Source organism: Harmonia axyridis, chromosome 2, assembly GCF_914767665.1.
Source record: "Harmonia axyridis chromosome 2, icHarAxyr1.1, whole genome shotgun sequence".
NCBI classification, from domain to species: domain Eukaryota; kingdom Metazoa; phylum Arthropoda; class Insecta; order Coleoptera; family Coccinellidae; genus Harmonia; species Harmonia axyridis.
Window position 1 is genome coordinate 7,082,368 of NC_059502.1, and position 13,310 is coordinate 7,095,677.

General features: G+C 37.2%; 1 protein-coding gene across 6 annotated transcripts in view; it reads right to left on the reverse strand.

Annotated features, from left to right (window-relative positions):
- Nucleotides 1-104: 104 nt before the first annotated feature.
- Nucleotides 105-13,310, reverse strand: part of LOC123674164 (FH1/FH2 domain-containing protein 3) — a 186,454-nt gene continuing 173,248 nt past the window's right edge. Inside the window, exons 7-22 of one of the 6 annotated variants that reach the window (XM_045609081.1) lie at nucleotides 11,295-11,353; nucleotides 10,846-11,153; nucleotides 10,278-10,491; nucleotides 9,435-9,857; nucleotides 8,754-8,903; nucleotides 7,859-8,239; nucleotides 6,375-6,666; nucleotides 5,985-6,241; nucleotides 4,360-4,547; nucleotides 4,024-4,276; nucleotides 3,723-3,880; nucleotides 3,386-3,603; nucleotides 2,805-2,997; nucleotides 2,155-2,428; nucleotides 1,192-1,273; nucleotides 520-556 (exon numbers count right to left, since the gene is read on the reverse strand). In XM_045609081.1, the coding sequence (XP_045465037.1) occupies nucleotides 1,206-1,273; nucleotides 2,155-2,428; nucleotides 2,805-2,997; nucleotides 3,386-3,603; nucleotides 3,723-3,880; nucleotides 4,024-4,276; nucleotides 4,360-4,547; nucleotides 5,985-6,241; nucleotides 6,375-6,666; nucleotides 7,859-8,239; nucleotides 8,754-8,903; nucleotides 9,435-9,857; nucleotides 10,278-10,491; nucleotides 10,846-11,153; nucleotides 11,295-11,353 (3,436 nt within the window). In that variant the 3' untranslated portion in view covers nucleotides 520-556; nucleotides 1,192-1,205. Of the gene's footprint in view, nucleotides 557-1,191; nucleotides 1,274-2,154; nucleotides 2,429-2,804; nucleotides 2,998-3,385; nucleotides 3,604-3,722; nucleotides 3,881-4,023; nucleotides 4,277-4,359; nucleotides 4,548-5,984; nucleotides 6,242-6,374; nucleotides 6,667-7,858; nucleotides 8,240-8,753; nucleotides 8,904-9,434; nucleotides 9,858-10,277; nucleotides 10,492-10,845; nucleotides 11,154-11,294; nucleotides 11,354-13,310 lie in introns of all 6 variants that reach the window. The other 5 variants (XM_045609082.1, XM_045609080.1, XM_045609084.1 and 2 more) reach the window with 5 other exon arrangements.

Here is a 13,310-nt window from a genome sequence, read left to right on the forward strand (position 1 = left end):
GACGTGGTTATAAGTATCTCGAATGATCACCTCCTAGAATTAAAGGATGAAAAACGCAGTAGATGAGAAATAAACTAATTGGTTTCTTCTGAAGACAGTCATTTTCACGAATAGGAAGAAATGAAGATTAGTTGAACAAAAATAGACTAGTAGATAACATGTAGAAGGCAATTACACAAGCGCAGATATTTTCTAACAAACTTGAATTACAGGAAATCGATACTAAAAATTAGAAAAAAATCACATCGACTGCGCTACGTTTCCAATTAAGATCCATATAATGCTGTCCTACAAAATATAACCGAAAACTTAATCTCATTCGTTCATTCCAACCCAAAATAAATAACTTGTTGGTTTCGATTCACAAAATATAAATAACTAAATTAGTACAAGTATAGGGGTGAGCAGCCATACTTTATCACATTAGGATAGTCGTTCTGAAGATTCACTAAATGGTGGCGTTCTGTCTTCAATCACAATCGTTAGTAACCCTTGATATAAGCCGAAAGGTGGTTTTTCTCCTCTTCGGATAACCCATTCTTCAAAGTCCTCCTCACTGCAAAAAATTTGTTATTATTATATTATCATAAATCGACTTCAGAGTTATTTCCAGTAACATGCTGTTATCACTGTAAAATTCCATATATAAGTAAAATAACAATATAGTGAGTAATCATAAAGGATATGTTAATTCAGTATTAATGGAAAAACATATATCCAATTTTTTTCAAAAACTGTAGGCCCTATGCTGAAGTATCACAAGCATATTCGTTTTCCTTTTTTTGTTTGATTCATTGCAAGGTTAGGGATATTTTTAATATATTATATCTAAAAGCTACGAACATCTACACCCCTATGAGTTCAGAAAAAAAAGGAACAAGTTAGGAACACACTCATATGTGAGTGGGTAGAATATTCTGCATTTAAAAAAATTATCTACTCATATGGGTTGAAATATATTTTTATAATGGGAAATTGACTTTGGAAGCTACTCTAGGACCAACAGTTTCCAAATAAGACACATTAATTGCAACACGGGTCCACACACCAAATCCATAAGAAAAATTTTGCTAAAAACGATTTTAAAATTCTGAAATCATATTTTTGATAAGACCCGAGTCTCAAAACATACATCTCTCAAATAAAACAACAACAACGCAAACAACAGCATGCAGTTACACCACCACGTACCAAGTTCGGTTTAACTATGGAGAATCTTGATTACTGTACGGGTTGTTCTCTCTTGTTCGAGAACGCTTCACTGAATTAAAAACTATATTTCAGATTGGAAAGTTTGGGAGAAATTGAATCGTAGCCTTTCAATAAAGACAGCCATGAATAATTTAGGTGTAGTCTGATATATTCATTTAATCAGTCTGTTTGAAATATTAAACGAAGAGTAAGTTTTTCAAATACAGGGAATTCAGAAAAATCTTGAATGATTCCTGAGGTTTATTATAGGAGATAATTATTGAAATAATTCAATTTCATGATGGATAGCAGAAATGTTTCGTATATGATGTTCAATGTAAAACATTTTCTCTACCATAAACTTCTTTCGGACCTCTCAGAAGATATGAGATTTCAATTTATCAACAAGGTTAAATTGACAAGTTTTTAACAAATCATGGCTTCTCAAAAAAAAGGTTACGATTGAATGAACCCATTTTGATCACATATGTTATAGTCTGTTCTTAATTTGTAGAACCTTAATGGATTCGACAAAATAGCTAGACTGAATCTTTAACGTTAGGAGCAGGAATGAAAATTTAATTTATTTATGTATATTTCATTTCAATTTTGAAATAAACTATTGAGAATGAGGATTTTTAATGAAAACTCAAGTTTTGTTTACAATAACGAATTTTTATAATATTTGAAGTTTTTTTTAGGAGCAAAGGCCAAAAAAGCATAGTGCCAAACCTATCGGTAGAGTATTTTTAATGTGGGTATTCATTTAATGGAAAACCAATGATGTATGTCATCTTCAATCATACAAAAAGCAAATAGTCAGGATATTTATTGGCCCCAAAAAAACGTACTTCCAACATTCAAAATTTCACTGTTTCCGATAAAAAAATCATCATTTTGAAGACTTGCCAGGTTCTACAATAAAAGAAAAGATTATAGCGTTCGGAAACAATCTAAACCTACATGATTTCCTATCGGCGTGCCTCGTCCTCTTCCTCTCCCTTGGCGCGATCCTCGACGGTCCCTTGGTGGCCGTCTTCACCAGGCTCTCCAGGATCTCGTCATCGCCGTCGGTCAGGTTGCCGTTGGTGCTGCCTAGGAACGACCTGTTGCCGTCCCTCCGGGTCCTCCTGAGCGGCAGCGTCCCCTGGAAGCTCTCGACGTCCGAGAGGTCGCTGCCCAGCAGTTGTCTGAGCTCAGCGTCGGCTCGGTCTTCCTTCGTCTTGAACTTGCCGACCTGAAGAAAGAGGATGGATAATCCCAATAGTAAGTAGATAGGGAGTTAGTAGAAAGTTGAGAGGCACGATGTTTAAACCACGTGACCAGAAGACCAACCCATAATTGGTTAAAATTCAAACATATTTATCCTCTCCCTCGAGGTCATGTGACATTAGGCTCAAATCTTTCTCTTTCTAATGTTGGAGTCAATGCTCTGCTCTGCGAGGACGCATCTGTGTATGATAGATCATTGGATGATCCTACCACAGTCCAACAAAGAGTATGTCATTCTGACGGTAGTAGGCAATACGTTTTTCAAACCACGAGTGTTTTTGAATTGGGTGTAGAATAATATTTATGAAGAAGAATTCTAAAAATGAGGAATGGTAACTCACGTCTGTTATCATCTTTCCTCGTGTCTTGTTTCTCTCTCTGTGGTTGGCCTTCTTCTCTAGCTGTTGTAGCACTCTCTCCCTGGTCGTCCTATACTCTAGAGCGAATTCCGATATAATCTTGCAGAATTCATTTGGCTTAGTATCACTGATCTGATGGACAGGAATGCCCAGCCATAACAAGAATTTATGAAACCTGAAAAAAGAGTAAATTATAAATTCTCTTATGAATGTTTATCAATTATGAATTCTCTTCACACGATACAAAAATACCAGTGTCCAGTACCAAGTGCTACGCCGTACTAGGTACCAATTTCAAATTTGTCTAGATTACGACTAAAAAAACGGGAAAACTATCAACTATTAATTCATTATTGATATCCATTATATTCCCTCGACTTGGTTGTAGTAATTCTCACATCAATGACACTTATGCCATTCCAAAAATTAATTTTGAGATTAGCGAAATATGCGATTATTTTTTGAAGTGTCAGTGTAACGAATAAAACAGTGAATTTTATGTGTGAGTTTTTCACTTAAACCACCCAAAATTGAAAAAAAAAACAATATAACATGGGACTTACCTATTCATAACTCTCCTGTGTATGATATTCAACAGTATAATTCTTTCGGCGCAATCTGACAGGAAGTCAGACATCTTGCCCTTGATCATCGTGGTGCCGTCATGCTTTGCGATGACCTTGAGATGATCCCAAGACGCCTTGCAATCATCCTCCAGCCTCTGGATGCTCAATGTCAGCTCGTCGAAGTCCACCTTGGACGCTCTGGTAATGGCGCCGATCTAGTAGACGCGAAAATAGTTAGGTTAGGTGAGGTTAGATCAATGCTGGTGTACATTTATACAACATCAAATAACAAATATCGACGAATTTTTTGTTCAAAAGTGGAGGAAGAACTCACCTCCGAGTAAAGATCCGTGGCTTCGGGAAATTTCTCCATCACAATATGACAAAGATGGTGCAGCAAGGAATGTTTGTGGACAGTGTCCTTCACTTCAGGTACTTTGGCCAGATATTCTATTTGAAAACCTTTTACTTCGGCGCCATTCAAGAAATTACCTGAAAAGAACATAATCGAAGTAAAATATGACAATAATGCCAAATGGTCTTTGGCCTTTCGAGCTGGATAAAAAATAGCTGTAACCAAAGTCGGTGACTACAGGCATTGAAATTGTTTGATATTACTACTGAAAAGTTCTTACCTATGGAGAGCAGAGTGCTCAGAATGCCCCTAAACGTCTTGTTCGCCCTGAGAACTTCAATCCCCTGCTTGAGGTCCATCAGAGGCTCAGCAATCTCCCTCTCCGTGTTCTCAAAGTCGAGCTTGAAGGCCCATAGCTTGAGCCGGGCCTGAAGCTCCGATATCGAGGCCAAGGTGAGCAGGAACTGTTCTGCGCTTCCCAGGGGAAGATCAGGGTTGGCGGCCTGCGCCTCCTGTATTTTCGTCCTTTCATCCTAAACCATTCAATCGATTTAGAGATCTATATCTTAGTCATAGTGTACATAAATCATCGGATCGATAAATTTTTGGTACCCACCTTGGTTGGTAACATCGTGAGCAGCTTTTCAATGCCCTCCCTGTTCATGATGGTGGCGTCCATTTTCAAAATGGCGGCCTTGATCGATCTGGGAGGCGGCAGTTTTGTCATACCGATATTGATGGCGTTCGATCTCTTTGGATCCAGGACTATTATCTCCTTGTTCTTGTTCAGCTCTTGTTGTTTCTGTTGGGGAGTTAATTTTTGTTTTTAGTTTGAGCTATTGAGGTCGATTTGGACAAACACCAAGGGTCTTGTATAGGGGAACCATGCATTATCGTGCAGTGTCTACGATATGATACAGGGTGTTAGTTATGTATGTGGTGTATCTGGTTTATCCCTACACCGAGTTGATATGATTTTGAAGATGATATTATACAGGGGGTTAGTTATATACCATTGAAGTGGTTTCTGTTTTTAACTAGTTGATTTAAATGAGTTGAGGATGAATTAATTTTTGATGTAAACTTTCATAATGGTAAAATTGATTGATTAATCTTGTTAACTGACTATGAAGTCTGCTTGCTTGAATGAAAATGGAATGAAAGATCGGCATAATACAAATTCTCGATTAAAAATTTCTTCAGTGAAATTTTTCATATAAATCCAGCAAAATTGCAATTTTCTGAGGGAAAACTATCGACAATATAATTTTTGAAATAATACAATTCATTATTTATATTCGTTATATCCTCTTCACTTGGTTGTAGAAATCCTCACATCGATGACACTTATGTCATTCCAAAAATAAATTTTGAGATTAGCGAATTATGTGATTTTTTGGAAGTGTCGGTGTAACGAATTAAACAGTAATTTAGTAAGATGATGTCGATACATAGAAATCGCATTAAATACTTGATTGAGGAAAAAAATCTCAATTCTGAAGAATCTCGCTATCCTTCAGTTGTAATATCTGTAATGTTTGTAAAAATAGTTTGCCAACAGGCCTACAAAAATCTACGGGAGGGTAGTGTGTGTGAAAAAAATGCAAAATGTTTGTCACCACCACCGAAAAAACGCACTCACCTCCTGCAATCAGCACATGCCAGATGAGGTCATCAATAGGAAAAGAAAATGCCAATTATTAGGTGTTCAATACGAGAGAAAAAAGGAAATCCCAGAACAAAATCAAACGAACCAAAAGAAAAATAAGTACCAAACACCAGTACGAAAATAACAAAGAAAGCAAAGCAAAAGTGCAAAAATATTTATACACGATTTTTATCATATAATTTCAATTATAAATAAATCAATAAATGAAGTTTTTTTTAAGCCAAATTGATAAACAATCTATTAGACAGATTGAACGATATTGTAGACATGAATATCTACATTGACCTACTAGTGCATATTGTGCTTTTTGTAATAGAAAATTTATTACATAACTTAAAATAGTAAAATCATAATATAAAAAAATAATTTGTTTTACTATACAAAAATTCTTCTCGATTTCCATTTAGTTTATGAAATAAATGCTTTATTAATGATGAAAAAGTGTTCTGAAAATATGAGATGGTAAAACACAATCTTTTTTACAGATTCAATGACACTTGGAACTTATCAACATACACTTAAGTTTTTCTGAAAAAAAAATTATTAAGGGATGTTTCTACTTGAATTTCTTACCTTAGTGAGGAGGTCTTTAGCTCTAGACTCGAAGAGATGTTCCAACTTTTGCGTATCAACACTGACCGGACTGAGTTCATCCCAAATGTGACCAGATTTCAATTTATTTGAAGCCACCAAGTCGTCTCTAACCTCTTTCCAGAATAGTTTCACTGTTTTCTTGTTTTTCTTTATTGGTATCTTTGTCTCGTTTTTTGGTTTCTGTAGATTTGTACTGAATACAGGCGGTGGGGGATTTGGAGCGAATGGAGGGGCCCTAAGAGAAAAAAAAACAGATTAATAATGAATGAATTCTTTAGATATGAAAAATATTTAAAATTTGATTTTTTGCTTTCAATTTTTGTTCTTCTTTTGAACTTTTAAGAAGACTCCTTTTTTTTAATACTCACCCCAATCTATTTGACAAGGGCGGCGGAGGTGGCGCCACCGGATGCTCCTTCAGCAAAGGTGGAGGGGGTGGTGGTATCCCGTTGCTGACTTGCGTAGGCGCCAATATGTCTACTTCGTCCTCGCTCCCCAAGTCTGTGAAGTCCATGTCGCAGAGGTTCAGGCTCCTCTTCATGTTGGCCACCATCTCTTCCCATCTGAGCTCGTTCTCTGACTTTTTCGCCTCGAACTTTGGCACGTTCTCAGACGTGGGACTCTTCACAACGTCCACCTTGGATTTGGACTTCGCCAAACCTGAAAAATAGGAAGACGTGGCAACCTCGGGTGATTTTCAGACTATCGGTAAAGCTCGTGACGGCTCTGTGATTGAAAGGAACCTCAAATAGATTGATTCATTCGATACAATTGTACTGGAAATATAGATGGTTGTCATATTGCTCGATGAATTTGTCAATTCGTGTGGAATTGGATCATTTTGAAGATGACAAGGACCTGGAGAACTGTCAAAGTTGACTTCTCAAGCAGGTTTGGAACCACAGGGTCACAGATTACAGATACCATTATTATCTGTAATCTGTGCACAGGGTATTGTGAGGTCATAGAACATTATTCATTCATTTATCTGTCATTTATAATGTGCCTGGCTGCCAAATGATAATTTTGTGAACAGATCAATAGTGTAATGACCAAAGATTCTGCAATTCTGCAATTGATGTCTATTGAGTAGGAGAATATCGTTACAACGGCCAAAAGAGTCATGTTTTGTCTACCTCCATAAGAGATAAATATATATAAGGGTGAAACTGAACCTAAAGACTCCTAAAGAATGATAGATAGTGAACATGGTGAGTGGACGAAAATGTTTGAGATCAGAAGATTTTTTGAGGTGGTTGTGAAGATCGAATGTCATTTTTGTATTTGATTTCTGAGCCACCATAGATTTCAAAATAATACCAGAGAAACTAAAGGTCGAACACTTCTTTCTGAAACCATATGTGAATGTTTGAACGTCTAAACTCCTAATTTATTTCTGTTTTTTAGTTTCCTTTGTGCTCCAAATGAAAATTTTGTGAACAGATCAAAAAACGAAGACTAGTTATGGCTACTATACGAGAAAACCCCTACAACATAAAAAAACATGTTGTGTTTCCGATCACAATAAAAGAAAAATATATTCTATGCTGGAATTGAACTGTAAGATTTCTAAATAATGATATAAGACTTGATGAGAGGAGATTGAAAGCTTAATGAGCACATGAGCCCCATATCTTCTGCAGAAAAAGGTTTGCCCAGAAAGAAGAGGAAATCCCTTTCTAAAATTCAAATCAGCTAACAAAATAAATAAAATAACCATCAACCATAGGACTGAATCTATTGAATACCTAAATCTGTTGATGTTCAATCAAATGTTAAAACTGATCCACGGCCCTCTCGTTTCCCAGACTCGCCACGACTCGAACAAAACACCAGAAAGTCTTCAACTCACCTTCCTTCGCCTTGGAGATCAAGCCTGACATATCCCCCATCCTGTTAATCTTATTCTCCTCCGAAGGACTGTGCAGGATGTTTTGACTGGCCAGTTTCTGGGTGAGGTCCTTCACCGTGTTCTCCCTCTTCAGCTGCATCAGCAGGTTTCTCTCGTTCTCGTTGCCGTTCTCAGCGTCGTTCTCGTTCTCCCTTCCCTCCTGAGTTTCGGAGTTCTTGTTGTACATCATGGACAGAATCCACGGCTGTTTCGTGAGGCTCTCTTCGGTATCCAGCTTGTTTACGGCGTTCAGGAGTGGGGTGAGGTCCTTTCTGGAAGAGTTGCGGTTCAGGATGTTGCCGTTGTTGTTGATCCTTTGTTGGAGAGCGTTTGTGTAATTGCCTGTGGGGATTGTCAGAGAAATTCAAGAATGAGATTCATTCAACTTCTGGTTGGTTGGAAGCTGGTCGGATACCCAGAAAAGGCTGATCTGATATTAATTTTCAAGACTTCTATAGATTGTCAAACTTTTGTCTAGCACCAGTAATGGATGTGTCAGTGTTTTTTGAGTACCTCAAACCTCAAATCCCCTTGAGTCTTTATTCCTTCGGTTCAACCGTCCGTTATCCTTTAAAATACCGGCCCTAAGAGTTGTAGTTGTGTCCCTTAATTCCGTTCGAAAGTTTCTACTTTTAAAGGAAATTACAGCTGAATTTTGGAATAACTCATTTCATCGATGAAGAAAACGTAGATTTGTGAAAGCTATTTCGAAAAGAGAGAAATTGAAATTTCTTATCATCAAACTTGATACGTGGTAGTACAGTCAATTTCTGGGTATTCCTTATTTTCAACCTTTTTTTGCATACACATTTGATAAACATGGAAGCGCTAAGCTATCACTGCCAAATATACCTACCGTTTACTTTATCGTTATTGGTGTCTTCCACGTTTTGAACTTTGTTCCTATACATTGAGATCGTTTCTTGCTGCTGTTTCAAAAAATGCCTCTGTCTTTCTGCTCTCTCCCTTCGCTGCCTTAAAGCGGGTGTGACGCCAGCTTCACGAGCTGAGCAAAAGCAAAAGAAAAAATTGTTAGCTAAGCAAATAATCACATCAAAGTTATATGTGCATTTAGGTTCAAACTTGTGAGTCATGTTACTCGATAAACATGTTCTTGTTCAATAGTTGCAATGATTTTTTCATTTGACAAGATGAAAAATCTGAAACTGAGGCCAAGATACGGTACAGATACTCTAAGAGTACTTAAAGAATAAACAAGCAGTTCTAGACATTCTAATCATTACCATTTGAAATTTTATAATCAATCTTGCAATCACTGTAAGGTCTAATCTGCTAGAATGCCTACACCTGCTCTATAAGATATTTACAATCATTTCATGAGCGGTTCAAATTAGATAGAAGAAATTTGTCATGAAACTTGAGTTTACAGGAGGGAATTCCAAAAATTTAAAACAAATGGATGCCTATCATTGACTGCTCGGTTTTGTCCTGTTTTATTCTGGTGTTGATGAAAACACTACAAGGCGGAACTCTTTGCTCGTCTCCAAGTGAGCACCACCTTTGAACTCCCACTCACCTTGATTATTATCTTTGTACCTTCCATTCAGGTTCGGATCAGGGTTGCCCATCTCCGAAGAATGCGAGCTAGACGTGTCATCGTCATCCTCCTGGTTAGTCTGCGGTTGCAAGCAAAGGCCCACATTGTTGTTATTGTTGTTAATGCTGTTCTTTTTGTTCAAAGCGTACACGTTCGAGGTACCTGTCGAGTGTCTTCTACTCTTCCGTCTCTCCGTCGAATCTACCATCGACTTCCGGCAGCGCAGGGTCTTCCTGATGCTCTCGTCCAAGAGGCGGAAAGGGTTGCCGCTGGTCTCTTCGCCATCTTCGTACTGGAGCACCGCCTCGTAGATCTGGAACTGCTGGAGGAGATCCAGGTCTGTGCCGGGCTTCGACATGTACCTTTGGATGATGTGCTCGATGCCTTGCTCCTCCAAGGAGTCTGCGAAGGGTTAGGAAGAGATTAGTTAAGGTGGGAAAAGAGGACTTGATGTACCTTTTGGTGTCCTGCTATTGCAAAATGTGAAAATTGAAGGGAAAGCTTTAGCAGTTAAAGCTTTATTCGCCATATTAAGTCAAGTTGTAGGTGTAACAAATTGTATACTACCATTTTAAAAATGTTAACGTTGCTGTTCTGAAGGGGTACATAAGCTTTGCATGTAAAAATTGATCTTTACTTCAATGATATCGTTTTGTAAAAAAAATATTTCTTTATTCAATTCCCTCTGGTTCGAGTGAAACAAAACTGAATGCTACAAATCATATTGAATGTGATTTATGCCTAATATCTTGCTCTAAGAATTTTGGAAAAACTTCTGGACAGTGTGCAAGTGCACTTATCGTAACTTATCTATAGTCTCACCTGTTTGATCGTAGTAGGTATCTTGGTCAGGAACTCCATTCAGTACTTTGTTTATCAACGTGGTAGCGTAAATAAGCAATTCTGTGTCAGCAGAATCGAAGTCCCTCAAAAGTTTCATGACATTATGCCAAGGCAAGAGGCCTTGGGAACAGTCCACCGCCTGAACAGCTTTAACCAAGAGCATACAATTCGAGTCCGTGTATTCAACGAACACCTATCAAAAAAATAATTCGTTTTCAAGTGTTCAAAAACATAAAAATCACTTCAACCTCATTTTTCGAATATCATGTGAATCATGTGAGTGTAAATGTAATGTAAAAGTATTGTAAATGTAATGCAAATGAACTGAAAATGTAATGTAAATGTATTGTAAATGTATAATAATGTTAATGTATTGAAAATGTAATGTAAATGTATTGTAAATGTAATGTAAATGTATTGTAAATGCATTGTAAATGTAATGTAAATGTATTGTGAATGTAATGTAGATATCTTGTGAATGTAATGTAAAGTGAATGTAAATATAATGAGAAGTTGATGTAAATATGTTATGTAATCTGGCACTCACCAGAAGCAACTTGAGGGCAGTCTTGACAACCAGCCTGAACTTCGAGGAGATGAGGCTGTACAACCACTGGACGGTCTGGTTGTGGTCCATGACCCCGTTCATGCCGTCCACATAGAGCATCACCTGGCCAAGAGCCCTCAGTATGTAATTCTGGTAGTTCTGGTCTGCTTCCGAGCCTACTTTGATCAGACATGACAGACCGTCGTTCTGCACGAACTCATGTACCAGATCCTTGTCTTCCTGGAAGATCTGTTTGAGGGAAAACAGGGCCCTCCGGAGTTCCCTTCCTTCGGAGGTGAGGAGTTTCTCTGGAGAAAAAAAATTGGAAATTTTTGCGCGATTCGTGAATATGGATTCTCAACAAAGAGCAAAGATATCATTAAATCGAAAGCGGATAGGGAAATGCCATAAGTAAGATAAGTGGTAATTGAAAGGTTTCTTCGACTCACCTATAATTGTGTGTACTCTGACAGACAACTGGGTTCGAAGTACAATGGAATTCTTTTTGCTGAAATAAAAAAAATTAATGTTAGAATCGTGAAGTTCATATTGCATTTGCATATTTCAGGTCGATGGTAAATGGTTCGTGTGAATTTTATCGAGAGTTGTAGTTCTCACAGTTGTTTCTGTTCATTCTTTACAGATTTTTAATTAAGTTTATTTCCTAGGAAAGCGTTTCTTCAATATCGCTTGGTTTTTATAACTTTTTCGTTGGCATACATGAGTATCAGCACTGCCTGTTGATTTGCGAAAAACCCGTTTTTTGCTCATGTCAAATACCAAAAAAAAGAATGTCGACCATAGAAAAACACTTATCATCGATTTGACAGAGTGGTTGGCAACAATGAATAATATCCACAAGTGCCTTTACGATAAGAAAATCAACTACGCCACCAATCTGATCTCTAACGGATAAGATCAATCAAGACCATAGATTCGTTCGAAGTTTTCCGGCCCCACGCTTACCAACCTAACAGAATGCAAAGCCGGTTAGAATAATTGATCTGTCAAATTCATATTGCACACATGAATTATAAATAATTACTCGAATGATGCCAGTGGGAGATCGCATAAACCTGTTCGGCTTAATCACGATAAAACATGTTGCATACTTATTGAAATTCAACTGTGGGGCACATTCACCTGTAGGAGGAAATATCTATTAACATGCCGTTTACGCATTGCAATTTATGTAATGATTTCATTTGTAGGTGTCCCATAGGCGAGCGCTGAATATTAAATCAAAACGTCTGTTCAGGCTGTTCTGTTAGTTGAGGCCTAAATGAAATTTATATTCTGAAATTTGTCATGTGATTATGAGTTAACCAACGCTTTATAACTTAGCTACGGGGTTCGAGTTTTTTTTCGTACTAGTCTCTGTGATATTTGTAGTTGTTATATTATTACGCAGTGGAAGCGTGCTGGGCCCATAACCTGTAGTTATTATATTAGGACGCAGTTCAAAAATTGATGAACTCAACGCAATGTTTCATTTCCACCACCTAATTGACATCAAAACAACTGCTGTCACTAAAATAAGACTGCAAATCAACAATGTATTTATTCCAATAATATTCAGATGAAACTTGGTGGTTGAGTAATTTTTCTGTCTGTTTAGATATGATAATGATGAAAATGGTTGGGAAATCTGCAGGGGCATACTTTTTGAGGCAACTGTATATCTTAACGCTAAGACTAGTAAAATAACATTGCTAATATCAATTTTTCAACTTCAAAAGAGGAAAAGTTGAATGTGACTGATCATTTCAAGATGCGACTAAGATTACAATATACCATTTTCTCCTGCTAAAGCCGAAGTTAAAAGCTAGGTATCTTTTTTTTTGTACTTTCCCTGTAGTGAGTAAAACGATCTAGAGTGCACCTGCAGGTGATAGGTCCTATCGAATGTCATATTGAAATGGCATATCAGGTTGCTAAGTTTAAAGCGTTAAGAAGAGGCAAGATGAATATAACCTTGATTTGAAAAGACGTTGAGGAACAGTTATGGAGATAAGATTTCTGCTTTTTCTTCGTTATGGTTTACTATTCCATTTTAGATTTTTGTTTGCGAGTTTCTTATTTCCAAGAAGGAATTGTGATAGCACCTAATACTTTTCTGTATTAGGCCAACTGAAAAGTCCCTGGTCTGATGCAAAGATGACGGTGCTACTATTAAATCCATATGATTTTTAGTTAGTACCAACCTTCAAACGATACGTGTCGAAATTTGACAGCAGTCCGACTATTAGTTTATGAGATATTGAGTTGTGAATGTAGCTACTTTTGTTATTTAAAAAAAGATGGAAAAAAAGAATATCGAGTGTTGATAAAATATTGCTTTTTGAAGGGAAAAAATACAGTTGAAGCAAAATCTTGGCTTGATGAAGAGTTTCCAGGGTATGCACCAGAAAAACCAACCATCATTGATTGGTATGCTGAGTTTAAACATGGTGAAATGAGCACCG